The 25,983-nt window shown below is 36.3% G+C and overlaps 3 protein-coding genes across 7 annotated transcripts in view; 2 read left to right on the plus strand and 1 right to left on the minus strand.

Moving 5' to 3' along the window:
• Positions 1–3,300, plus strand: part of LOC149843423 (En/Spm-like transposon) — a 150,358-nt gene extending 147,058 nt beyond the window's left edge. For all 3 annotated transcript variants that reach the window (XM_089999786.1, XM_089999785.1, XM_089999784.1), the window contains exon 13: positions 2,853–3,300. In XM_089999786.1, the coding sequence (XP_089855912.1) occupies positions 2,853–3,108 (256 nt within the window). In that variant the 3' untranslated portion in view covers positions 3,109–3,300. The remainder of the gene's footprint in view (positions 1–2,852) is intronic.
• Positions 3,301–5,874: 2,574 nt separating this feature from the next.
• On the plus strand, positions 5,875–11,231 carry LOC149843424 (protein DEFECTIVE IN MERISTEM SILENCING 3-like). Of its 3 annotated transcripts, none has more exons than XM_090001822.1 (8): positions 5,875–5,999; positions 6,998–7,141; positions 7,350–7,464; positions 7,936–8,164; positions 8,280–8,471; positions 8,671–8,991; positions 9,371–9,596; positions 10,705–11,231. In XM_090001822.1, the coding sequence occupies exons 1-8, from the start codon at positions 5,982–5,984 to the stop codon at positions 10,744–10,746; spliced, it is 1,287 nt and encodes a 428-aa protein (XP_089857948.1). In that variant the 5' UTR covers positions 5,875–5,981; the 3' UTR covers positions 10,747–11,231. The 3 variants fall into 3 exon arrangements, with proteins under 3 accessions (XP_089857948.1, XP_089857950.1, XP_089857949.1); XM_090001824.1 differs by having other exon boundaries at positions 5,889–5,999; positions 7,041–7,141; XM_090001823.1 differs by lacking the exon at positions 5,875–5,999 and adding an exon at positions 6,771–6,896.
• A 5,885-nt stretch (positions 11,232–17,116) lies between these two features.
• LOC149843425 (RNA polymerase II transcriptional coactivator KELP-like) lies at positions 17,117–19,497 on the minus strand. Its single transcript, XM_089999787.1, has 3 exons — positions 19,094–19,497; positions 17,738–17,843; positions 17,117–17,512 (listed from the first exon to the last, which is right to left on the minus strand). Exons 1-3 carry the CDS (start codon positions 19,430–19,432, stop codon positions 17,424–17,426), a joined length of 534 nt encoding a protein of 177 aa, XP_089855913.1. The 5' UTR covers positions 19,433–19,497; the 3' UTR covers positions 17,117–17,423.
• Between the last annotated feature and the right edge of the window lie 6,486 nt (positions 19,498–25,983).

The following is a 25,983-nucleotide window of genomic DNA, read 5'->3' on the forward strand; positions in this document are numbered from 1 at the left end:
GGTGAAACTCTGCATGTGTAGTAGGAATCTCAACATCTGCAGCAACATAACCGAGTGCAGATCAGCACTAACAAAACCCAGGCTGTGCAGCAGCATAATGATGCTTGAGTTACACATATATGTCACTCCAGCAGCCCACACTAGGGTGTTATTGGAGAATGACTCATCCAATTGATCTATTCATAAATTATGAATCTATTTCCGTGGAATGTCAGGTGTTCATGATAGCAATTCAACAGTCCACTGAGTTTCAATTCTTTTATAAAACAAAGGGTATTTTTAGATAGATTGAGTTGATAAACGAAGAAATTAGTGCACTCAATAAATGTGAAATTTTGGAGATCGTGGATTGACTGCTAGGCAAGAATGTTATCGGATTTAAGTGAGTATACAAAATGAAGTACAAGTCTGATGATGGGAAAGAATGATTTAAAGCAAGGGTTGTGGCTAAAAGGTACAACCAGGAATGCAACTTGAAGTACGATGAAACCTTTAGTCCTATTGTTAAAATGGACGCCACAGGTTTTGTGTTATCCTTGGCGATGAGTATTGGTTGGAAGTTCGATAAATTCGATTTCAAGAAAGCATTTCTTTGTAAAGACCTATATGAAGAAGTGTACATAGAGCGACCATTTTTATATATAAAAGGAGATTCTCAAAGAAAAGTCCGTCATCTCCACAAGGCAATATAAGCAAGCATGGCATACATGTTTGATAGCTTTCAACATGTGGTTTTCAGTTATGGTTTCTCAATAAATCTAGTTCATTTATTATTCATAAACTATAAAGGTGCCAATGGGACTTATTCTAGTATATTTGGAGGACATGGCAATAACTAGAAACTATACTAATGATGTAGATGTAATGAAATAGCGGAAAATACAAAAACAATGCCACTAAGGGCTTTACAAGATTATGATCACAAAAGTGCATAAGCACAAACACAATGTGCACAAGCACAAGTCCACTATAGGACAAATTAATAGCCATCAAGGGGCAACATCACAAGCACTAAGTGCATATAAAACATTAAAGAACTAAATAGAAAAACACAAAATGTAAAAAATATTTATCTTTATTGAGCATAAATGCTTAAGAGAAGCATTAGTTACAAGAGAGGGGTTCAACCCCTATTTATACACAAAGGGCGAGCATGGGGCTCTATCGGGGAGCTCCCAACAGTCACAAATGTGATGGCCTTTTCACCGTAGAGCCCATAATCTTTACAAAAAAGACATTAAATAAAAAGATAAAAAATAAATAAGAGAAAAACTGTTCCTAATGAACAGTACTTTTCATGAGTAAAATGACAAAAATACCCTTAAAGGGTATTTACCTATTACATCATTATATACATATATATGTGAATATCTATATATATATATATACATATACATGGACAACGTAACAGTAGAGCAAAAGTTTTGCATGTCAAATTCCAGGTTAACTTGGACCATTAAGGTGCTTTATTGGTACAGAACTTGATTATATGTAAAACTACCTTATGCTTTAAGTTAATAATGTAAGTATGCTAACGATCTCCTGAAAAGGCCAGGCTTATTTTAGATCCTGCTGCTATAAGCAAACATCTAAAAGAAGAAAAGAATTTTAAACCTTCCCTGAAATCATTCAGAAATGTCGTAGCATGCTTCACAGGTTATTCATGCACCAAGAAAAAGTCATCTGGAAGCTGTCAAAAGAATCTTCAGATACCTTAGGAGAACTTTAATGTTGTTCTGGTTTATGAAGCATGTGCCTTAAGTACAGGACATGAATTCATTGGGATTATCGAGAGTTATGGCATATTTGGCTTTGGAATGGGCTGGTGATCCTTCTATGAGGCATTTTACTTCAGGCTATTGTGTTTATTTGTGTACACATTTGATATCTTGGAGTAATTAGAAATTATGCACAGTAGCTCATTCGAGGACGGAAACTGAATAAAGGGCTTTGACAGTTGTAATTGCAGAAAGTACTTGGATAAAGCATTTCTAGCTACTCTTATGTGCCCATGATGCCTTCAATCTTTTTTTGTGACACGAAGAATGCAACTACTATTGTCTGTCAATCTAGTCAACTATGATCGAGCAAAATATATAGGATTGCCAATTAGGAAAGTACTTTATTTGAGAGAAAAGATAGAAGATCAGGAATTGGAGATGAAATTGAGAGGCCGTCTAAGTCTAGCAATATATAGTAGTACTGGTACACTATTTATGTTTCCTGTGGTGCAGAACTTTAACCGGCCATCCGATGGAAGGACTGTAATATTCTGGTACAGCAGGGGTATTTCTTGAATTTCGTTCAAAGCCTTAGTATATCAATAGAGTGTTCATCCAAGAGGATGCTAGAATGTCTTCCCTCAATTTCTGGCTGCCACCCATCTCTATCCTCCTCCTGTCTTTCTCTCTTCAGTTCACAAAAACTCAGGGAACTTGGAGATTTGTGGTAAGGCGCTAAACTCATACCACTATTGCGAAGAAGACCTAAATTAAGGTGATTTTGGTATCTCCTAGACACAGTCTTATAGGAATGTCTTAAGGAAAATGAAAACGTTATAAAAAGTAAATAATGTTGTGAATCTTCAGTTATAATGAAACTTTTCAATCTAGATGTTGTGCAAGCTTTTTGGGGTTTTGAAATGCCTTTGTTGGGATTCGGTGAATGTATGATTTTATTGTGCCATACTTGTCTCAATTTGTTTATTTGAATTATATTTATAGGAAAACCTAAAATTGTTTGAGTTAATAATAGTGCTTTTCTTTGCTTTACATTATGCACATTGAAATTCTAGTTCAAATGGATATCAGAATTTGCAAACTATAGCTTTAAGGTAAAGCATTGGCTTCCAGGGAACCAGACATACTTTTTCCTGTGGCGCCATCTGAGAACAAGGCTCTAGGCTACATTCAATTACTGGAATCCCAAAAGAAGATCTCTGAAGCTGAAGCTGACTTAAAATGCATCCACGATGAGTATCTGAAAGAAAAAGAGGTGCACACAAATATGATGCATAAATTCAAAAAGAAAAAGGACAAACTGCAAGCGTTTTATGAGGAGAAGAGTCCCTTGCTTAATTCACTTCCATTGGGCCTTCCATTGGAATAAACATTGTTCTGCAACACCATCTCCATGTATATAGTTGTATTTATGTATATTTTGCTTATATTCTCTGCTGTCATGTGCAGCAGGTAGTTTTGTTAGTATTTTGAATGTTAGGAAGCTTGTGGTATACTCAAATTGGCCATCATTCTGTAAATGAAGCATTGTGTTTCCAATCAATGGAAATTACCATCTGAACTGTCTCCTCCAAGTCGAATGGATCTCTACTTTTCATCTGCTTGCTGGAACACTTGAATACTCGTTCTTGCTTGCAAGAACTAACAAATCTACAGTCTTGACTCTATGATCGTAAACGATAGTTGGATGTAAATTTGATTTATTCAACGGAAACTAGCAAGGTTTTTTGTGTTATTTTAAATTTGTTAGTGTTCATTTTTTTGGCGTTGCTTGCGTGTTATTTCTTGTACTGTTGCTGCGATAAATTTGTGAACCAGGGTTTATTTACAAAAGGTTACACCTCGTGACCTGCCCGGGCATGTCTTTGGTATCTGTAGATTATGGCATCCTTCTTTTCATCCTTACAAAGAGGTGTCTTGAAGATACTGACCTTTGTGATCATCTTTTGCACCTTGCCCCGTAGCTATGTACTAAAAAGCAAGCTTGATTGCTTTGTTTTTGGTTGGGATCGGATTACACTCGTTCTATGCTGTTGGGGGACCTGTGAACACCACTGAACTACAAATTTGCACATCAGATTCATCCCTCGAAAAATGTTTTTTTTTTACGTGGAATACATGAGAATCAAGAGTTGATTCCTACTATTTTGAGCATGCTGAACACATCCATGGGATTAGATTTGGTCAAAACTTCCCACCAAAAGTTCCAACTAGGAGGTTAAGTAACCCATAGGAGCGCTAAATACTCTCTCTCTCTCTCTCTCTCTCTCTCTCTCTCTCTTTATATATATATATATATATATCCCTTATGTGGATTCCAAACGCTCTAATGGTAAGGTCTACATTTTTTATTTTATTTTTGCACATCTGACCCTCCAGATGTCAACTGCATGTTTGCCTTGGTACTTGGGTCATGTTTTTCCAACGCATAGAAACCACGACATCCGTTCCAAAAATTTAATCATAAAAAAACCACCACGAGGTGACAAGCCAACACCTCCAAGTCGGTCACCGGTGCCAAACTATGTAATTGAAGAGTTTATGAAAAGATAGTGGTTCTTGGGTTTTAGAATAAATGACTTGCAAATTAGATGCAACTTTATAAAAAATGCTTGGACAGTATTTTATTTAAAGAAAAAAAACTCTCGTGTTCAGTGTTCATCATAGTGTGCATAATCTGTAAATATCTAATGGTTTATGGGAAATAGCTACAACTTTACGTGTGTTACCGTTTTCTTCAGGATGAATTGGTTTGATCTAACCTTACTTTGTGGATCTGGGTTTTGGGACCTTCATTTCTCTAGGCTCGGTTCCCAATCTGTGCCAAGTTCCCAGAAATAGGGATGTAAATGGTTCAGATTAGGATCGATGTGCCCAATACCAGTTTTGATTAAGGATGTTGTTTAAATGGATTTGGATTCAGGTTCAGACATCAATGGTGAAAAGCTCATAGGGGTAAGCCCATGGAAGCATCCAGGTCTCTAATCCTGGGGTGGTTTCTTCGTGTAAATATCAAAAAAATCCGCTTTCTTACATCTAATCGGATTTGGATATGTGTCAGATTCGATAGCAAAAGAGAAAAACATATCCAGATTCAATTATAATTGGATATGGTTTTTGGCTTACCAAATCTGTCGGATTTAGTCTGTTATAATATAGAATCTGATTCATTGGCATCCCTAACTACGAACTATGTTTTCTCTAAGAAGTCCCCACTCACAAAATGAGCTGGCTGGAGTCTTTAATGACAAAATCAGGAGCCTGCCTTTACTACAGTCTATCAATCCCAAAACAAAGATTCGGTCACCTACTGAGTCCGACTCAGACTGGGTGGGTCAAGCAGTTGTGCGCAGCCTAAATGGGGGCCATAATTAGACATAGACGATTGCATGAGATATGTACGGCAGGTTTCGAGCCATCTTACTCGATTTTGTGTAACCAAAAGAAAAGTGAAATTCAAGACCAATGTGATAAATGTTAGAAATTGAGATTCTCTTGGCATGGAAAATCTATCAATAAATTACCATTTTTGTTTGCCCGAGAAACGTAAGAAAAATCTAACCGTATATTAGGTTTAACATTTTTTTTAAAGCCAGCGCAGCTACATCTCTGATCGTGGGGGTGGTTTCTCCGTGTAAATATAAAAAAAAAATTAAGAAATTATTTGAAAACGTTAAGAAAACTTTTAGGACCATATAAAGTAGGTCACAAAAATATTAAGATGGCAATATTTTAAAATTAAGATGATTTTATCAGGTTGTTACCATTTTCCCAAAAATATGGTGATACAAATCACATTATTTTTAAAACATCGATAAGATTTTCTTTTTTATTATGGTCAAGAAAACAGTCAGGCAAATATGGAAAAAATACATGAGATGTACAGATGGCAATCATGTATTAAATGACTTTTTTTTATATAACCGCCAGGTCAAGCACATCATTTTCCTTTGTTTTGTTCAACTTCAGAAGCATTTATTGATTTCGTCCTCTTGACAAACCAGGTGTCACCATCAAGAATTGCAAAAATTTAGGTGCGTTTGGCATGAGAATTTCATGCTCTTTTCCAAACTTCGTGCAACTTCTCCATACATGGGTTCGTGCGAAAATCCCCACACGCACACCCTGTCAAACTCTTACCGTTTTGGTTGGGAGCACTGATCCAGCTAGCGTGGTAAAACGAAGGCGCGTAAATCGCTTGTTGCGATTTGCCAGCCATATTCGTCCCTCTCAAATTCCCAAATGTTTCACCAAAGTCAGGTAATTTCATGACTACCCATCTGGAATTATGCTCTCAGCTTTCATGATTTTGGTGGAAAAAATCGAATTTGCAATGGTTGGTTTTGGTGATCATGAAAACTTCGAGATGCGTATGGCCATGTGTCTCTCTCTAGATGGTTTTTGTCAAGGGTTTTCCTTGGGTTAATACTGGGGGTTATTGAGTTTTCCTTATATCAGTATGCTTGTTTCTTCTGTCTTCTTCCAAAGAGCATGGACTCATTGCTGCCATTGATGATGTTTTGGGTTTGTAGAAGTTTTTGCTGTTATGGGTTGCGTGGGGAATTAAGATTTCTGTGGGTAGTTGTGCTTTAAAGCCTGATTTCTTTTGGATGTTGGTTGTGTTTTACGAGTTGGGGAATTGGGTATGTTGTACTTCCGTTTGTAGTTGAGGATTGTACCCAGTAGCATGAAGTATGCGAGGACATTTTGAGATTTTTTCGGCTTTCTCTGCATGCATGTTGTAGTGTAAATTTTTTCCTCCTTGATTGTCAATTAGAACACTAGTTGAATGAAGAGCTTCAAATGTGTGAAATTCCTTTTTGAAAGTAAATGGTATTCTTCATGTGTCTGTTCTGAGTCCTGACACCTCATTCCTATCATTACCATTGCAAATTGCTGTTCAAATTTCGCTTTTACTTTATTGCTCGCGTCCAATGTGTTACTTTTGCGTATCAAGGGACCCTTTCTGTGCCAAGTTATTTTGTAATGCACATAGATTTGATGGATATTTTGAAGTCATTTTCCTTCCCCTTCATCAACCTCAACCTACTTCTACCTATTCTAGTGGCTATTGCTTTCCATCTACCTTTTGCAAGATCACGATTGAAAAATGAGGATATCAATGCAAACCAGAAGTTTATTGCTCTTCAATAGTGTGTAAGCCCTTAATGCTTCCCAATTACATGTTTTTGATCTTTCCTTTTTTTCCCAATTACATGTTTTCCCCAATTACAGAAGGTTTTCATTGTGTTATTCAGAGTTCTCATGTCCCTCCATCTTCGAAGGTGTTGCATCTTCCAGAATTTCCAATGTTAACACCTGATAGAGGAAATCTCATTGCAAGCACAAGTGGCGCCATACAGACTGAACAGAGTGTGGAGGTAGTGATGGATCAAATTAAGGTATGTTTCAGTGGACCGTGAAGCATTTGATTATTTCATGTTATTTCCATTTTCAGGTCTCTCCTTGTACTTGTTGTTGGGTCTGATGTTTTGTGGTCACGATGTATTTTAACATCCTTTTGAATATGTACATTCATCTAAAAGCAAATCTGTCCTACCTAAGATGAGCCATTATCACCTAAGCTTTTGAAATTTTGCTTACCTGCAGAGGCTTGAAGAAGATCTACAAAAACTTGGGTTAAAAATCAAACATCATGAGGACAACATGGAATTTTTGAAGACTAAGTCCAACAACTTAGACAACTCAATCAAGGATCTCAAAGGTTGATGAATGTAAACAGTATCATTTTTCGGCGGTTAAGCCATGTATCTGTATACTTTGCTTAGATCGCTTGGTGATGCTTATTGTAGTAAAAATATTGCCAAATGCAAAATAAAATGGGCAGCTGCCTTCCAGGATTTAATCCTGAGAAAGATTTGGTTCCCAAAGCCATTGTTTGAGCATCATACAGAAATGGCGACAGGTTATATGCTTCTCTTGCATCACCTTTGATTGCTAGTATGTCTCACTAGCTTAACACAATAAAAAGTCTTTGGGTTCCCAAAGTCGGTGTTTGAGCACCATACAGAAAAGGTGACAGGATATTTGCTTCTCTTGCATCACATTTGTTTGCTAAAACTGGTACTATCTTATTAGATTTACAAACTGAAAAAGATAATAATAACTATATACCAAAATTAGTCTGGAATAATATGTCAACTGTTATTACCATGTAACGGTATTACTGAAACAGGTAATCTTGGAAGATACAATTCATCAAGAAAAGCTGAAGCCCTTCATCGGAGTCATGAAAACGTGCACAGTGAACAGGACACTGCTGATCAGATATTACTGCTGGACAATAGAGCTGCTAGTCTATTGTGTAGGATAAAAAACTTTCAAACAGCAGATTGCACTTTGTCCAGAGACATTCTTGGTATAGTTGCTACACTTGGAAAGGCACCAGATGATAACCTTAGCAGGTTTGATGTACAAGTCTGTTCTCTCTTCTTCCAGTTGTGCAATAAGTATCCATCATGGCACTTCTTCATGCATTGGGTTTTTATTGCTTAGTCTGTCCTGACATCCAATTTCCAGGCTTTTCTCAGAATACCTAAGATTGGAGAGTATGCTCGCAATTGTATGCAAGACACATGAGGGCATCAAAGCTCTTGAAAAGTATGATAGTGAAGGCAAGATAGACCTGGGATCTGGTGTACATGGACTTGGGACTATTATCAGAAAACGTGTCAGTGGAAGGTTTCTTGCAATTTGCATTGAAGATCTAAGGCAAGATCCTTAAACAGATTGTTGTTTTTGGTACATGATGTCTTTGAAAAGGATTTGTGTTATCTAGACGGGCATATCCATTTGCTGCATTGCATAGATTTACTATTTTTGATATGTGGAAAGCTCTGCCATATGGAAAGGATCTCATCTTGGTAAGGCTAGAAACTAAATGTTTTTCCATCTGCTTGTGTGAGCACAGGCCTTATGTTGGAAAACATGTGGCAAAGGATCCACAGAGAAGACTTGATTTGTTGAAGCCTAGACTTCCAACGGGGGAGTACCCACCTGGCTTTCTTGGTTTTGCAGTGAACATGATCAGTGTGGATTCTATGCACTTAACCTGTGTTACATCATCTGGACATGGCCTGAGGGAGACATTGTTTTATGCTCTTTTCTCTCGATTGCAAGTGTATAGGACCAGAGCTGAGATGGAACTTGCTCTCCCTTGCATAAGTGATGGTGCACTCTCGTTGGATGGTGGAATAATTAAGTGTTCTGGTGTGTTTTCACTTGGTGAAAGGTAAGAGTTAGATATATCTGACTGTATGCTCTTTGACATTTTCTTCTTATAAATGCTTAGTATTATACATCTTATACCATTGTCTTATAAATGCTTAGTTAGTATTATACATCTTATACCATTACTTTTTGTAATTTTCTTTAAGCCTTTATGCTTGTCGTATGCCTAGAGCCTTGAATACCCTGCTCCGTTTCTATTTTTCCGTCTACTCTTTGTTTTCACTGAAGCAGATGGTTGTTCAATGGATCATAGGAACACGACTATATTAGTTGTAGAAAAGAGTTCTATACCCTTTAGTTGCATTTATCTATGTTATAATGGTAGGCTGAGGAATATTCACTCATCTGTTCTCTGGCTAATTTGTATTATCTTATTTCAGGGAAGAAGTAGAAGTTAGGTTTCCAGTAAGTCTGCCAGATTCATCAATGTCACTCAACATAGTTGAATCTGAGGAACGCCTTAGGCTGATGATATGGAACAAAGAACGAGTAGATGAGGACATGGAAAGGGAGAAGAGTGTCTTGGAGAATGTTAAAACTATGTTTAACAAGAAAAGAGAAGAGTTTGTGAACTTCCTTTCTCAGAGTGCTCCACTAGTGAGCAAGGTAATGTAGCATAAATATCCCTGCAAAACATGGGTTCATTCTCAGTTAGTTTCACCATATTATTGTTATCTGTCTATATGGATTATGAAAGCCTTCAAGTTCCTTTTCATGTGATGTATTTCCTTTTATATTGAGAAAACTGATAAAATCTATCGTGAAAGATGCTGAAAATATTTATCCTCTAGAACTTTATACCTACTCATCCTGTGACCATTTATGTATAGTTCTGTCACATGGTTGATATTTATGATTTCCGTGATGCATCTTTTCTTTTTTTCTTCCCAATCCCTTCTTTTTTGGCTGGGACAAGGGAAAACACCTCATTACTGACCACGCATTGGCAGGACTTCAGTTGGTAAACCTTTGAGGTCTGCCATGCGTGCCAGGGGGTACACCCCAGAGTTACCAGTCGAGGAAGCGGGAGCGGGAAGCGATACGGGAAGCGGGAGCGGGAAGCGAGGCACTTTAAAAAATTTAGGAAGCGGGGAAGCGTGGGACCACTTAGAAGAAAATTCCGAACCGTCTCGGAAACGACCTAGGAAGCGAACCGGAAGCGACCTAGGAAGCGAACCGGAAGCGAGGGGAAGCGAAAAAAATGAAAAAAAATGGGGAAGCGAGGGGGAAGCGAGGGGGAAGCGTGGGGGAAGCGCGCTTCCCATTTATGGGAAGCGCGTTTCCCATAAAAGGGGGACGCGCTTCCCATAAAAGGGAAGCGCGCTTCCCAAAAAAGGGGGACGCTTCCCCTCACGCTTCGGAAGCGCGACGTTTCGCGCTTCCGAAGCGCGCTTCGGGGAAGCGCGCTTCCCCTTTTGCCTAGGCGCTTCCGGTAACTCTGGTACACCCAGCTTCAACCTTGTTGCAAGGGACGCTTCCATTGCTTTTATAGCATTATAAAAAATTATGGATACTAGAAATTAGAAAGAGCCTAAAGCTGACTTCAATGCCATCATATGATACAAGTGACAAAGCCAATTCAATTTACCCTTTTCAGTGCTGGAAACTGTTTCAAACATCTTTATTAGATAGCTCTGCTGTTTTTCCTTTACATGTTGAGAATGGAAGAAAAGAATATTTACCTGTTTACTTTGTTCTTTGTTTTCTTGTATAGCATCAGGGTCTTCTTGGGCAGTTGAGAAACGGAAAGATATAATCGGAGGCTGACACATATCTCTGCTAATTCTGATAGAAAAAGTTTTGATCATGCAAGTTCTGCTGACTATCGCACTGCCACATGTGAGCACCATTACTCAAGAGCTTAATGGTACTCTGGATCAAACTAGATTTTGTCAAGGGGGTGGCACATAGTGATACCGTTTAGCTCTCCATTGGCCGTCCAGGTCTTATCCATCCTGCCAAATTTTTGTTCGGTGTAAACTTTCTTGATCTGTGGATTTTAGCAGGGCTAAAGACATGAAGCATCGGTTTAAGATGTATGGACCGTTAAGAGCTAACTGTATTACTGCTCTGTATCATTTTCCACCACCTTGTTTGATGTCACTCAGATATTCTTTTGGGGCAGTCTCAAGTGTTAGTGTAGTAACATACCCAAGTCTCTAGTGTATTTAAGTACGGTATGGTATCGATCAGTATCGTTTCACCTAATTAAGTTTGGCTGCATGGATGAGCTTGTAAAAATCTCTTCAAAGGGAAAACTCAAAGAGTGATGTGCACAAAAGAACAAGAACACTTGAACAAGTGTGCTCAAAAGCACATAATAAATCAATGTACAAAGGCGTAAAAATAAGCAATCTTTATTGAATAATGGAAAAGCTTTTGCTTAAAGAAATACAAAGGGACGCACCCCTATTTATAACACACAATATGGAGACCTTGGAGGGGCTCCATATAGACATTGGAGCCACTATTGGAGGGGCCCAACGTCTATACGTGGGCCCCCAAGTCTAAAAAAAGAGAAAATAAAATTTAAAAAAATAAAAAGAAAGAATAAAAAAGGTACAATCATATTTCAAGTGGAATATGCGTAAAATATAATAATTATAGTTTTACCCTTAAAGGGTATTACAAAAATTATATATATATATATATATATATATATATATATATATATATATATATATTAACAGCCCTCTCAAACTTACAGTGTAAAAGTTTGCCAAGAAGATAATTGAATCTAAGAGAACACAAATTGCCTTAATGAAAAAGTCTGGAAGTTGATATTCTGATCAATAACATTCTTTAGATATTCTTCTCTAACATAGTGGTAGTCTATCTCGATATGCTTCGTGCCCTCATGAAAAGTGTGATTCTTTTTAATATATATTGAACTTTTATTGTCACAGTATAGCTTGGTAGGCCCTTGAACACGAACTCCTATGTCTTTCAATCTATATCGAATCTGAATAGTTTTCATGATTGTAGTTGTCATGGTTCGGTACTCAGCCTCCGTAGAGGATAGGGATACCTTCTGTCATTTCTTACATCTCTATGAAACCAAAGATTCACCTAAAAAATACAAAACCAGTAGTGGAGTGACGGTTATTTGGGTCACCTCCCTAATCAGAGTCAGTATAGACAATGAAATTTAACTTAGAAGATGAAGATAGAAATACTCTCTTATTTATGAACCTTTTTACATATCTGATAATCTAAAGAACAACACTCATATGAACTGATGTAGGTGTATGTTGAAATTGGCTTGCAACATGCACTGCATGAGAGATATCTGGTCTGGTGATGCTAAGATACATCAATGAACCAACCAGTTGCCAGTAAGAAGTAGGATTTTCTAGAGAAATCCCATCATCAATCTTCATCTTTGTCCCTACTACTTCAGAAGTTTTACAATTTTTGTCATCTAAAATACCTGACCTGTCAATTACCTCACAAGCAAGCTTAGTTTGGGATAAAAAATAACCCATGTGAGAATAGGTAACTTCAATGCCCAAAAAGTATGTCAGAAAACCTAAGTCTGAAATTTCAAATTTTTTCGTTAGAGTAGACTTGATACTCTTGATTCCTACTGCATCATCACCTGTGATCAACATATCAACATATAATAGCAAAATTACAATACATGCATCAGAGTTCTTGACAAATAACACAGTGTCGTGTAGCATGAGACAAAAACATTTTCTACCATTATACTAGTAAATCGAGCATACCAAGCCTTGAGAGCTTATTTCAAACCATAAAGAGCTTTTCGTAGGCAAAGAACTTTATCTTTAGGAATGTTCGTACCTGGAGGGGAATCCATATACACTTCTTCGTTAAAGGTCACCATTCAAAAAGAAATTTTTGACATCCATTTGCTAAATGTTTCATTTTTTAATTAAAACAATAGTAATGAGACATCTAACTGTAACCATATGCGCAACAGGAGCAAATGTCTCATCATAGTCTATTTCATATTCTTGACTACCTTTTGCAACTAAGAGTGCTTTGTATCTTTCAAGAGATCCATCACTCTTGGTCTTGACTTTGAAAACCTATCTATACCCTATAGTTTTCTTTCCACTAGAAAGTTTTTGAAATTCTTATGTCTTAGCTTTCTTAAAAGCTCTAAGTTCACTATCTATAGCTTCTCTTCATTCAACACTCTTCTTGGCTTCTTCAAATTTTTTAGGTTCCATGTACGAGTGAATGACGCTAAGACAAGCTCTATATTTAGGTAAAAATGAATCATAGGACATAAACCTAGAAGGAACTTTTCTAGTTCTTTCGGTTCTTTAAGGATTTATCTCCTATGAAGAGGTAGATTCACTAGGTTCACTATATTTTTCAATTACACTTCTAAAAATGCTTTTATCTCTATGGGTATAAGTGATAGGATCAATAGATGCTCTTTCTTCAATATGATGATCGATAGATTGACTAGGAAAGTTGTTATTTTCTTCTACTTTATTATCACTAAGATCGTTATATGTAAATTCATCATCACTAAAAACATTATCATTTCTAGACAATAATTCAAACAAGAAAGAATAGTCTATATTCTCTTCATGAGGCTCACATTTTTCAAAACCACTAATGTTCTCCAAGAAGATTATATTTCTAGACACATAATTTGTCATTCTTATCATAACATCGAAACCCTCTTTGAGTTTTGAAACATCCAAGAAATGCATAAGAAATGACTTTTGATGAGAGTTTATCATTTTTATCCGTAAGACCAAAACATTTGCATCCAAAAATTCTCAATCTATTATAGTCGAGTTCTTTTTAATATAATATTTCAAAAGGTAAAATTTTATTTAAATTTTTTGATGGAAGACGATTTATAAGATAAATGGATGCAAGAGTCGCCTCGACCCAAAATCTTTTTAGAATATTTTGAGAAATAAGTAAGGTTCTAGTGGTTTGAATAATATGTCTATATTTCTTTCGGCTAAACCATTTTGTTGAGGTATTTTAGGACAAGACTTTTGATGAAAAATTTCATAATTTTTAAAATAATTTTTGAACTCATTTAAGAGATACTCACCTCCGGAGTCGGTTCTTAGAATCTTTAAGTTTCTATTAAATTGATTTTTAATCATCATGTGATATGCTTTAAATGATGTAAAAACCTCATGTTTATGTTTAAGAAAGTATATCCAACAATATCTGGAGTAATCATCAACAAAAATAACATAATATGCAAACCCTCCTTTTGATATAATGGGTGTTGGTCCCCATACATCCGAATGAACAAGTTCAAATGGTTTGGTTGTAAACATAGATCTTTATTCAAAAGGCAAGCTTCTAATTTTTCCAATAATACAATCATTACAAGTGAAATCACTTTTACAAAGATTTTTAACAAAATGTAAATAAGAAAGCTTGATGACATTGTGATGCCCATGTCTTTTGTGCCAAATATTTATATCTTTATATTGGCCAATATTACAAAAAGAGTTCTTTGATATTTAAAGAAAATTCACGTAGTATAGATCTCCCTTCCTAGAGCCTTCCCCAATCAACTCCTTGGACCGGTGATCTTGTATTCAACATTTGTTAGATGAAAATTTTATATCAAACCCATGGTTCGAGAGTTGAGAGACCGAAAGCAAATTTAAATTTAGTTTTTGTATAAATCTAATTTTTGAAATAAAAAATCCTTGATTTTTAAAAATTTTAATTCTTTTTATTTCAATAGAATTGTCATCCATGGTTGAAACAAATGATGGAGATACATTTTTTGAATATTTGAAAAGAGAGAAAATATTTAGAGTCATATGAAAGGAGACACCCGAATCTAAAAGCCAAGAAGTCTTACCAGGAGGAGAGAAGGTTGACATTGCGGCCTCAAAAATTGCTCATTTGAGAAGAGGTTGAAGCGCTTCCACAATTGGACTTAGAGATAAAGCTTCATTAGTGGAAGTAGATGAACCTTCTTCTATATGTGGTTGAAATGTAGTGGATATAGCCACCATCTTCTTTCATTTTGGACACACCGGTTTAATGTGTCCCCGTTCTTTGCAAAAGTGACATATGATTTTGCTATAATCTCTTCTTCCATTTTGACTACTATTTTCTCTTGCTTCTTAATTTTGATTTTTAAAATGAGAGGGTTTATATGTTTTCAAGTTATTCCTCAGTCTAGAAATGACATATGTTCTTTCATTTTCTTCTTTGTTTGAGGGTATTACAAGAACACTTGGATTGATCTTGCTCAATCTCCTATGAGTTTCTTCTCAACTTAACTTAGTAAGAACATCTTCAAGTGGTGGAGAAGTGAAAGAAGATAGAAGAGAGGATCTTATTTGTTCGAACTTAGGTCTAAGCCCGTTCAAAAAATTAAAAAAATGATCTTCTAATCGCTTGTGTCGAAGCTTGGTATAAATTTTATGAAATAGATTTTTAAAGATATATTTTTTATAAAACATTTTATAAAAGTCAAACACCAAATAATAAAAACCGGCTCACACTAGGGTGAGATCCAAGTCGAACTCAAGGCACAGAATGAACAACTTTGTATTCTGCAGAATTGCAGTCTTTATTGCCTTAAAAGAAAAATAATTAACTAATTAAAATAAGTTACCCTCTGCAAAGGGTTCAAAAATAATAAACAGGCCTTATTACAAACTCACTTAAAAGTAAATGACCCTAAAACTAAAAGAAAAGAAAAAAAATAAACAAAGGGTCTTTTGTTGCTTGTGGTCTAGTCCCTTGATATGCATTGTTTCAGTTGAGTTCAAGAGCTATTAGTATTTGATATTTAAATGTCTTGCATTCATTGCTTTACATTTCTGATGGCTCTTTTTGAAGGGTTTTTTCACCTGCAAACGCTTCCCTGCAAAACACAAAAAGACAAAAACAAAACAAACAAAGACATTATTCCTAAAATAAAGGTTAGTCTATAAAAACAAGAATCAAACTAACTATTCTAACAAACTTGTAACCAACTATTTAACAAACTACTAGTCGCGATTCAAGAAAACGTTAACTCTAAAATTAACTAGTAATAAAGAAAATCATTGGATAAATAAATAAATCAAAAACATCTCATCTAGTATTGAACTAAAAACTAATTCAATAAGGCCAATTGACTAATGTTGAATTGTCACCGTAACGAAATAATAAATGAAACAAAATCTATCGTAAAATAGACTATACACTAACTAAGTCTAACGTCAAAGTCTAAGGCAAACTAGTTAAACGAAAAGATTGAATCAAACAACCTAATCTAAATAACACAAAAAATTTAAAGCATGTTAACTAATTAATGCAACAATTCATATAATGATGTAGGCTCGTGAATGACCATCATTAATCACGCTGGAGTGTGTGATTAACGATGTGTCTGATAAAATGCATGACAGAGACTGCGTGTTTCACATTTGCTCAGCTTCACACCGACAATGTTGATGCATGCATTGACAGTAGCAAAAAAGAATCAACCTAATATGGTGAGCGTCTACCTCACCTCATCCACTCTCTCTATATCCAATATGATGAAGTCAATGGAAAATTAAAAAAAAATTACCTTGACCAAACATTCTAAAAAAACCTGATGAAACCTTGATGGATCTGTCTGTCACCTGCAGAGTCATGAATATTTGCTTCATTTCTTTTAATCTGAACTTGTCATAAAAAAAAAACCGACAAGATGTTCACACTTGCTCCAAAGTCGAGCAAAACACACTCTACAATGATGTCTCCTATAACAAGATAATTGAAGCCGGGTCCTTGATCTTAGGTAAAGTTTGATGTTGTAACACCCAACTCTCGTGCTCGGTAAAATAGATTATCACCAAAAATTTTGGTGGAGTTAAGTGTGTATTGATTATCACCAAAATTTTAGGTAGGTTTTTTAAAATGTCCCTATATAGGTCCATAGCTTCTGCTTTCCTCTATTCACCTTGGCCTTTTATTGCCCTGCCTGCACCATGATATTAAACAAAAAGGAGCCATTAACCTCAACCTATCTTTGTTTTTTTTCATGAGAAGCATATTACAGTATCTCAAAAGGGCGATTTATAGTTCCATATAACCTTGTCCATCACGGTTGACATAGTTGAGCAGTAAGCACACAGAATTAGTGAGATTAGAACCGACAGATAGAACTTGCCGAATTGAACTTTGAGCTAGGCCTCAGATTGCAGCCTGGCATGAAAAATTAGGAAGAAGTTTATTCATTTCTTAAGACATTGCTTGCACACGCCTGCCCAAGATAGTTCAGTTTCGGCAGAAAAGGGTGCAAATGAAACTGCTGATACAAACATGAGGATGCGAAAACCGCACACTCGATTCCCAGACCCCCACAACTTGTTACATCTTTAAGAAACCTCACTATGCAAAAAACAAGAGCCTCACTATGCAAAAAACATAGAATAGATCCCATGGCAACTCCTCAGGGGTCTTCCGGTCGTTCCATCACTTTCTTTGTTAACTTGACTGTATCTCCCTAATAGCTTCTTCTATTGCAGGCACAGCTTTCTTGAAGGCTGCCCATTGTTCAGGTGTCAAACTTATCCCTGCAACATATCAGCAGCACATTCAATAAATTCAGTTACTGCTCCTACAACACATGCAGCTCAATATAAAAAAACAAGAAAAAGGGCCAACACCAACAGTACACAGCTCCGCACGTGCACACACACATGTTACCCATGTCCGTTACACGTGTGTGCATGTCTGTGGGTGGAAGGATGGCTGGGTGAACTGGGGTGACTCCATGGAAAGTTAAGGTTGGAGCATGCCTTTAGACGAGGGGAGCTGCTTCCCATCCTTTTCATAGTACTCCCTAATTGAAACCAACGTCTTCCCCCTAAACTCCTGAAGTGTCACTCTTCTTCTGTTTGAGAGCTGCATGAATCCATAACAAAGAACACAAATGTTACACATTCACCCATACATATGGATCATAATAAATTCCATCAGCATTAACGCCTCGCTGTAATATCAGAGCGATAGGAAATTTCATATTTCATTTGGTATTATACAATACATCAGATTGAAGGCCATCCGCTAACCTATAGAAAACTAGAGAAAGAATAGCAAATGGCAGAAACGTCTCCAACATTACAGTAAAGCAAAGGAAACAAAAGCGATAATAACCACCATTATAAGAATTCCATGATGTCACATACAAACAAAGGCACTGCATACGAATAAAGGCTAAAAGTGTGGTGTCTTTGCCCATTCATATAGACACGTTAATATGTTGGCTTGTATGTGCAGCTTATCAGATAGAAGGAAACATGCTTCAACTCGAGAAAACCATGACCCACATTAGCTACAAAATGAAGCATTCACTGACACCATATGGTAGACTGTCAACCCTTGGAATTTCCTCTTATATGTACAGAAAGATAAATAATTTCCTTCCAACTACTTCATGAATCAATGACGTGAAACCGTTATTGAAACTCTTGAGGATAGCAGCATGATCTTTCTACTGACATATCCCCCTTACTTAGCAATTTGGAATTCTATAACTATTATACTCATTCAAACTCATAAAGATATATTCCTTCTGAATTCTTTAGCTTTCGGCTATTTTAAGTATTGTGACAACTAATTGCTTGAACAAAGTAGGGTTATGAACTTTCGAACCAATCTACAAAACTGAATTATCCTGCTTTGATAGACAGCGTACTACGTATAACAAATAATATATATTGATGTAGGAACTCAAGGCCACTAATCCTTGCGCATTCCACCTTTAGATAGCGAGAAAGCAAACAACAGGAAGTCCTAACCACTGCCCCTACCAAAACTGATCACTCATACCCACTCTTATTTACAGCTAATAAATCCGCACTTAGAAAAGAAAAATGCAATTCATAAGAACACCACCAACACCAAATCGCTAGCATCCAACCAGGGGCCTCTCATTCTTGGATTCTCATCACCAACACCAACACCAATATCAAAAAGACCAACAACAATCAATCTAATTTCATACCCAAGAGAAAAAAAGAACAAAAACCAAAATCACCCAATTGAAAAGATTTCACGGCAATCACTAGATTTGCAAAAAACAAAAACAAAAAAAGACACAAACAAAAAATCATGGCAATCACTAGTTCAGAAAAGAGAGAGAGTTAATTTACCCTGCAAAGGATGGGATCTCCATTTTCATCGACATCATCCTCATCACCACCATCGTACTCCTCGTCATCATCGTCATCGGCCCTACTCCTCTTCTTCTTACCGCCCTTCTGCTCCTCCTCCTCTTCCTCGGCCTCCGCCGCCTCACCCTTCGATCTGGAGACCAAGAAGTTCTCGACGACTCCCCTAACGAACCGCTTGGCCTCCTTGCCTGAGAGGTCGATGCCGAGCCTCTCCGACGCCAAAGCCCTCACCTTGAACTCCGTCATCTCCTGCATGTTCGACTTCTCCAAAATCCCCACCACCGTCCTCTCTATCCGACCCATCGTCTCTGAATCCATGCCTTCTTCTCCTCCTCCTCCCCCTTCTGCTCCAACAACCGAAAGAAAAACCCTAGACTTTTCTTCAAAACGGAAATATGAGGAGCCAAGTTTGGTTTTTACCCAATTTGATCGACTGGGGAATTGGGAAGTAGCGTTTTCACAGCCACACGGAGGGGAAATTTTCTATTTTGGAGCCCATATTTTTCCCTACATTTAAGATACTGCCACCATTCTTCTTGAAAACCCAAAAGAAGATCGGCTTCCATTTTTTCATTTTGAAAAAAGCCAAGCTGGGGTTAGGCAGACCTTATGAAACTATACCATTGGGTTTTGAACATGCAACATAAGGTGGGTTTTGTACATGAAACATAAGGTGACGTGCACTAGCTTCTCCTAGCAAACAAGCCGAGCCCCAGTTGGTAAGAAGTCCGGCTTCCTTGAGCTCAGCTAGTCCACAAAACCTCTGCTCATCTGGTAGGAGAGACTTGTAAATATCACCAAGTTGATCAGATGTCACAAGTTCAAAATTTACATGTGGTGTACTTTCTGGTGATCGGGAGAAACCTTGAGGGTTTTACCAACCGGCAACCAACCAATGTGCGGTCCGAGATGAATAGGTTTTTTCCCTTAGGATATACAAATAAAAAAAACTGTACCAAGCTTCAACCTTGCGACAGGTCCCGCATTTGTAAAATTATACAAAAGCGAAGGTTGTTTATTGGACTTTTCAGAAACACGAGTTTTGAATTGTTATATACGATAAAAAATGGGACTTCATGTGAACATTTCACCAATTTTTGTGTACACGTGACGTGGTGAGGCAATTTTAGATCATGACCTGACAGATTTACGCCGTCCATCAGGAATATCTACTGGATACTGGCCCACATCTTTGCGTCACAACGTCACTTTTTTAAGTGGGGCCTAGGAATCATGACAGCGGGTTAGATCAGGACCTGAATCGGGTAACACAGGTTCAGATCCGACTGTATTGGAAGTCTGTTGGACCTCGGGCCATACCCAACCTGGTCTGGCAACCTGGAACAGGGTCTAGCTGGGTAACCTATCTGCGGACATCGTTACTGGTGTGCAAGAAATAGGTTTGGGGTTGGGTTGCTATATATAAAAACCAGGTAGAGTTAGGTTTGATCCGGATCCAAGGCAAATGACTGATCCAGATTTGACATGGATCTAGGTTGTCCCAATAGCATATCCAACCCATATTGTGGATGTGATTCAACTCCTTTTGCTAAAAAAATGGCCAGCAGAGTGGTTGTGAGGGTGCTGTGATGAAGACACCAAATCAAACTCTAATGGCGCACGGGTATATCCCCCACCCACCCACCTACACACACACTAAAAGAGGATGGTCGTAACCCGCCCCCCAACCCAAGGTTTTCTCTCTTTGGTGAGGGTTCCTCATCATAAAAAAAAACTCTGTTGCTAAAATCAGACCGTTCAAAGGCTCAAGTTGTGTTGGCTCATATAAGCCCTTTGGCCCCCTTGACCACCCATATGCTTGAGATACAGAAAATGATCATACTTTATGGGTAATTTGACTTGATTCTTGAAAACCTTATAATTTTTTATATTCTCTCAATGTCCAAAATCATAAATATCTGACATCGTTAAGACAAACTTCAATTAAGATAAAATATACCCTTTGGGCGATTAGGCAACTTCAATACCTAAAAAATATCTTTAAAAAACTCAAATCAGATAACAAAATTTTTCTTTAAAATAGTTTTTATTTCGTTAATTGCCTTTATGTCATTCTCAATGATTATCATATTATCGATATATAGCATAAGTATAACAATGTTAGTACATGCATTCTTGAGAAAAAAAGTAGTATCAATACAACAAGATTGAAAACTCAAACTAGTCATAACAAGTCTTAGGAGCTTACTTAATATCATACAAAGCCCTTTTTAGTAATACAGTGAATAGGAGAATCGCTCTTGAACTCCATAGAACTCGATACCGAACTATGCTAATCAACTATAAAAATAAATGAACTAAAAAAATGCTGAGAAATAACTAAAAAATAAGAAAATAATAAATTCAATATCTCGAATCAACTTCAGTTTTTGCTATCCATTTATAGAAGTCCCCTCATTTATAAATATATGAGATTTTTTCTAATTTTAATCCAAATAAACTTTCTAATCTGATAACCCTCTAAAAGATTAAATTTATCCTAATCTAATAAAATCTAGATATTGGATCTAATACATAATCCAATATCTATTACAAATGAACCAAATGATTAAAAACAAAATATCCAAATGATAAAAAAAAATCTAAAATATAAATTGGATCCAAATGGATCATTATGGACTCAAGTCTTTTGCTCCACTCCTGCATCATTCTCCTTGGGTTGAAAAAAGACTTGCCCTAAAGTATAGATCTTGCTTGCACTTTTTTCAATTTTACTCTACCTTATAGGTTATGGGCTCACAATATAGAAGCGGACATTTTCTTTACTCCAAATAAAAGAGACTTGTTGGATTTGGTCCAAAATGTGTGACAAAGCTTGAGTATTCTTTCCAAACCATCCATAGTCCTCGAGATCCTTCTGTTGGCATATATCAAATGGATCAAATAGTTTCAGTATAGGTTTGATCCAATGTGAAGAGGTCTGTAAATAAAGAATATAGACCTCTCAGCTCCTTTATCATGGGTTCCATAAGTAGTTGATGTGCGCTCCTAAGAAGTTCAAGGCTTAGGGTAAGTTTGGTTTAGGTAATTTAGGGGCAGATAGGTTTTGGATCTTGTTTTGACCTAGTCTGAACTGTAATTGAAGCTTCGTTTGGGTCCGATTAGGTTCATTTTAGGTTTGGGTACTCATATTTGGACAAAAAGACAAGTGTTTGAGACCAATCTAGAGGTTGGACACCCTGGACCAAACCCACAATAACCGGAATTGGGGCATCAAAAGTCAGAATCAATGAAAACCAGCCTGAATCTTGAACTAGGTTTTGATGGTACAAACCAATTTGGTTATCGGTTTCAATACCAAACTGGTTCCTTAAACTAGTTCCATTGGTCATGTGAGGGTTCCCTGAAACACAGCAGGTGGCTGGTGGTTTTCGACCACCGCTGCCAGCCCAGGGAGAGTTGGGTTATGGTTGCCCCCGCCAGCCTGCCCCATCTGACGTCAACCAGACGGACAGTGGCTAGCCATCGACGAGGATTCCCACCACGGTCCTGTCCGCCTACCCTAGGGCTGGTGGGACATTGAACTAGGGGCCATTGTCAACCACCCCCGTCAATGGGGCTGGTCATCGCCGGTATTGAGGCACCGAGTCAGTAAGAGGCGGCAGGGATGTGAAGGATGGGTGGAGGTGGAGGTGGAGGTGGAGGTGGAGGTGGAGGTGGTGGTGGTGGTGGTGGAAAGGGAAGGTAGGGTTGAGACCCTCTTCTTCCGAACTTTTGCACCACGAAAGACGACGACTTTGCACTTGGCGGTGGGATGATCGGTGGCATGTTGTCATTGTTCACCGGTGCTTTCTTTTGGATGACTATCGGCCATAGACCAAAGATTATTGATGTTGCATCATCAACCTCTTGAAAGGGGTTTTCTTTGGGAGCATCTTCTTCAATCAGTCATTTTTCTAGACATCGTTGAAAACCCTCGAATCGACATTCCATCACTTCAAATCGATGATTCATTAAATATTGGCCCTCTTGCAACCTATTCAGTGCATTACCGATCAACTAGATGTTGGCACTAAGCAGGAGATATCGCAGGCCAATAAAACAACTATCGCGTCCAATGACGAAGCTTCTATTGATAGGTCTTTGCTTTCAATCACAATCCCTTCTATATTTTTTCGTTTTCACTTCTTGACATCCTAAATACAATTAGGAATTTCGGCTCTAATACCACTCTGGTACAATGAATATGAGGATCCCTCCTGAACCCCACAAGACTCGACACTGAACTACACTAATCAACTATAAAAATAAAGGAATAACTAAGAAAAATGCTGAGAAATAAATAAAAAGCAAGAAAATATTAAATTCAATATCTCAAATCAACTTTATTTTTTATTAGTCCATCTACAGAGGTCCCATCATCTATAAATAGATCAGATTTTTCCTAATTCTAATCAAAATAAACTTCATAATATGATATATATCTAAAAGATAAAACTTGTCCTACTATAATAAAATATGAATATTAGATATAATACATAATCTAATATTTTATTACAAATAAACTAAATAATCCAAATACAAAAGATTAAAATAATAAAAAATCCAAAATATAAATTGAATCAAAATGGATCCTTATGGACTCGGGTCTTCTGCTCCACTCCTGCATCACTTAGTCTACTAGTTTTACCATTTGCAATAGGCGAAGGATCCATGTAAACTTTTTTATTTAGTTCTTCAATGAAAAAAGCATTTTTGACATCTAATTAAAAAATATGTCACTTTTGAATAGAGACATTTATTAGTGTTCTAACATTAGTCATTTTAGCAACCAGTACAAAGGTTTCTTCATAATTAATTTTGTATTATTGAGAGTACCCTTTAACTGTTAACCTAGTTTTGTATCTTTCTAGAGTTACATTACTCTTAGTTTTGACCTTAAATACCCACCTACATTCAATGAGTTTCTTTTTCTAAATATAAGTTAATTATTTCTCAAGTGTTGACCCTACGAAGAACTTTGAGTTCCATATTCATTGCTTCAATCTAATAGATATAGTTTTTGTTTCATTATAATATGACGGTTCATGATAGAAATAAAGTGATATTAAACATGCTCTATAGTTTGGAGAAAATGATTAATAGGACACAAACCTATTTGGTTGAATGAAAACTCAGTTGGATCTCCTAAGTGTTGACTCTTCTATGGGTAAACCTTGTGAGTATTTTTCAAGAGCACATGGTTTGTCTCTTTGCTCACGCCGGGTGTAGACTTGAATATCATGAAAAGGATTCTCACCTAAGTTATTATTACAATGAAATGAGTCCACATTATTATCAACATCATTATCTAAAGAGTTATCACAAATAGAATTATCATAATCATGATTCGTTTCAATCATTCGGTTCATAAAAACCATGTTCTTCTTTTGGCAAAAGATCAAACAAAAAAGAACATTCTACTTCATCTTTGTTATTCCTTTTATCAAAACCATTTTTATTTTTCAAGAAAGTCACATCCTTAAAAACATATAATTTATTGTTCTTAAAATCAAAGCACCTGTAACCTTTTTTATTTTCTCTGTATAAAAAAATATATTTAATGGTTTTTGGGAGCAATTTATCATTTTTATGAGTAAGAATAAAGCACTTGCAACAAAAAATACCTAATTGTTTAAAATCAGGCACCATGTTAAACAATTTTTTGAATGAAAAAATATTTTATAAAGATGATGAAGGCATTCTATTTATCAAATAAGTTGAAGTCAAAATGGTTTCGGCCCAAAAAAACTTAGGAATATCTTTGGAAATAAATAGGGTTCTAATGGTTTCAATGATATGTCTATGTTTTCTTCTCGCTAACCCATTTTGTTGAGGGGTTATAAGACATGATCTTTAACGACAAATATTATTTTGTTTCAAATAATTTTGAAAATCATTTGATATATATTCTCTACCCGAATCGGTCTTAAGTATAAAAATATTATTTTAAAATTGATTTTTAACAATAATGTGAAATTCTTTAAAAAAAGAGAATACATCATATTTGAAGTTAAAGAAGTAGACTCATACATATCTAGTAAAATTATCAATAAATACAATATAATATGAGTAGCCACCTTTAGACATGACCGGTGATGGTCCCACACATCCAACTGCACTAACTCAAATGGCCTCTTAGAAGTAAAAGTTTTATTTAAAAAAAAATTGATTTCATTTTTCAAGAATGCAAACTTTGTAAATAATATATTTTTCATTCCAATTTTTTTTTTTTTGCAAAAGGAAAAATATACATTTTTTATAAGCAAGAATGTCCAAGACATTATGCCATGTTACAATATCCTTATCTTTAACATAATTATAAAAATATTTAGATAAAAGGGATAAGAAATCTATGAAGTAGTGATCTTCTCTCATATAGCCTTGACCAATCAGCTTTCCTAACTCGAGATCATGCACAAGCAACCCTTAGATGAGAAATAGATTTCGCATTCATTGTCAAAAAATTGAGAAACAAAAAAAAAATATTTAATTTGAGAAATCTAATTTTTTGAACAAGAAATTTTTGAAAATTTTCAAAATCTAAAGACTCAATGCTTTTGATTTTTGAAGATGTCTCATCGATGGTTGAAACACATAATAAATTTAAGTTAGTGCATATATCAAAAAGAGCATTCTCATGAGTCATGTAGAAAGAAGCTCCTGAATCAAGAATCTAAGAGCGCATACTTAGAGGAGAAGATGAAGCAATGATGATAACAAAAGTTGAAGATGGTGTCTTGAGAAATTGTTGGAGTGCCTCTATCAATTGACTAATGGTTTCTTTAAGATCTCCTATGTGTTTCATTGTCTCTTTTATCTTTTTTAGATGTGGATTCACCAACGAAAGCCACCTTATTTTTTAGCTT

The sequence above is a fragment of the Nuphar pumila genome, chromosome 3 (genome assembly GCF_984573655.1).
Source record: "Nuphar pumila chromosome 3, dmNupPumi1.hap1.1, whole genome shotgun sequence".
In the NCBI taxonomy this organism is placed as follows: domain Eukaryota; kingdom Viridiplantae; phylum Streptophyta; class Magnoliopsida; order Nymphaeales; family Nymphaeaceae; genus Nuphar; species Nuphar pumila.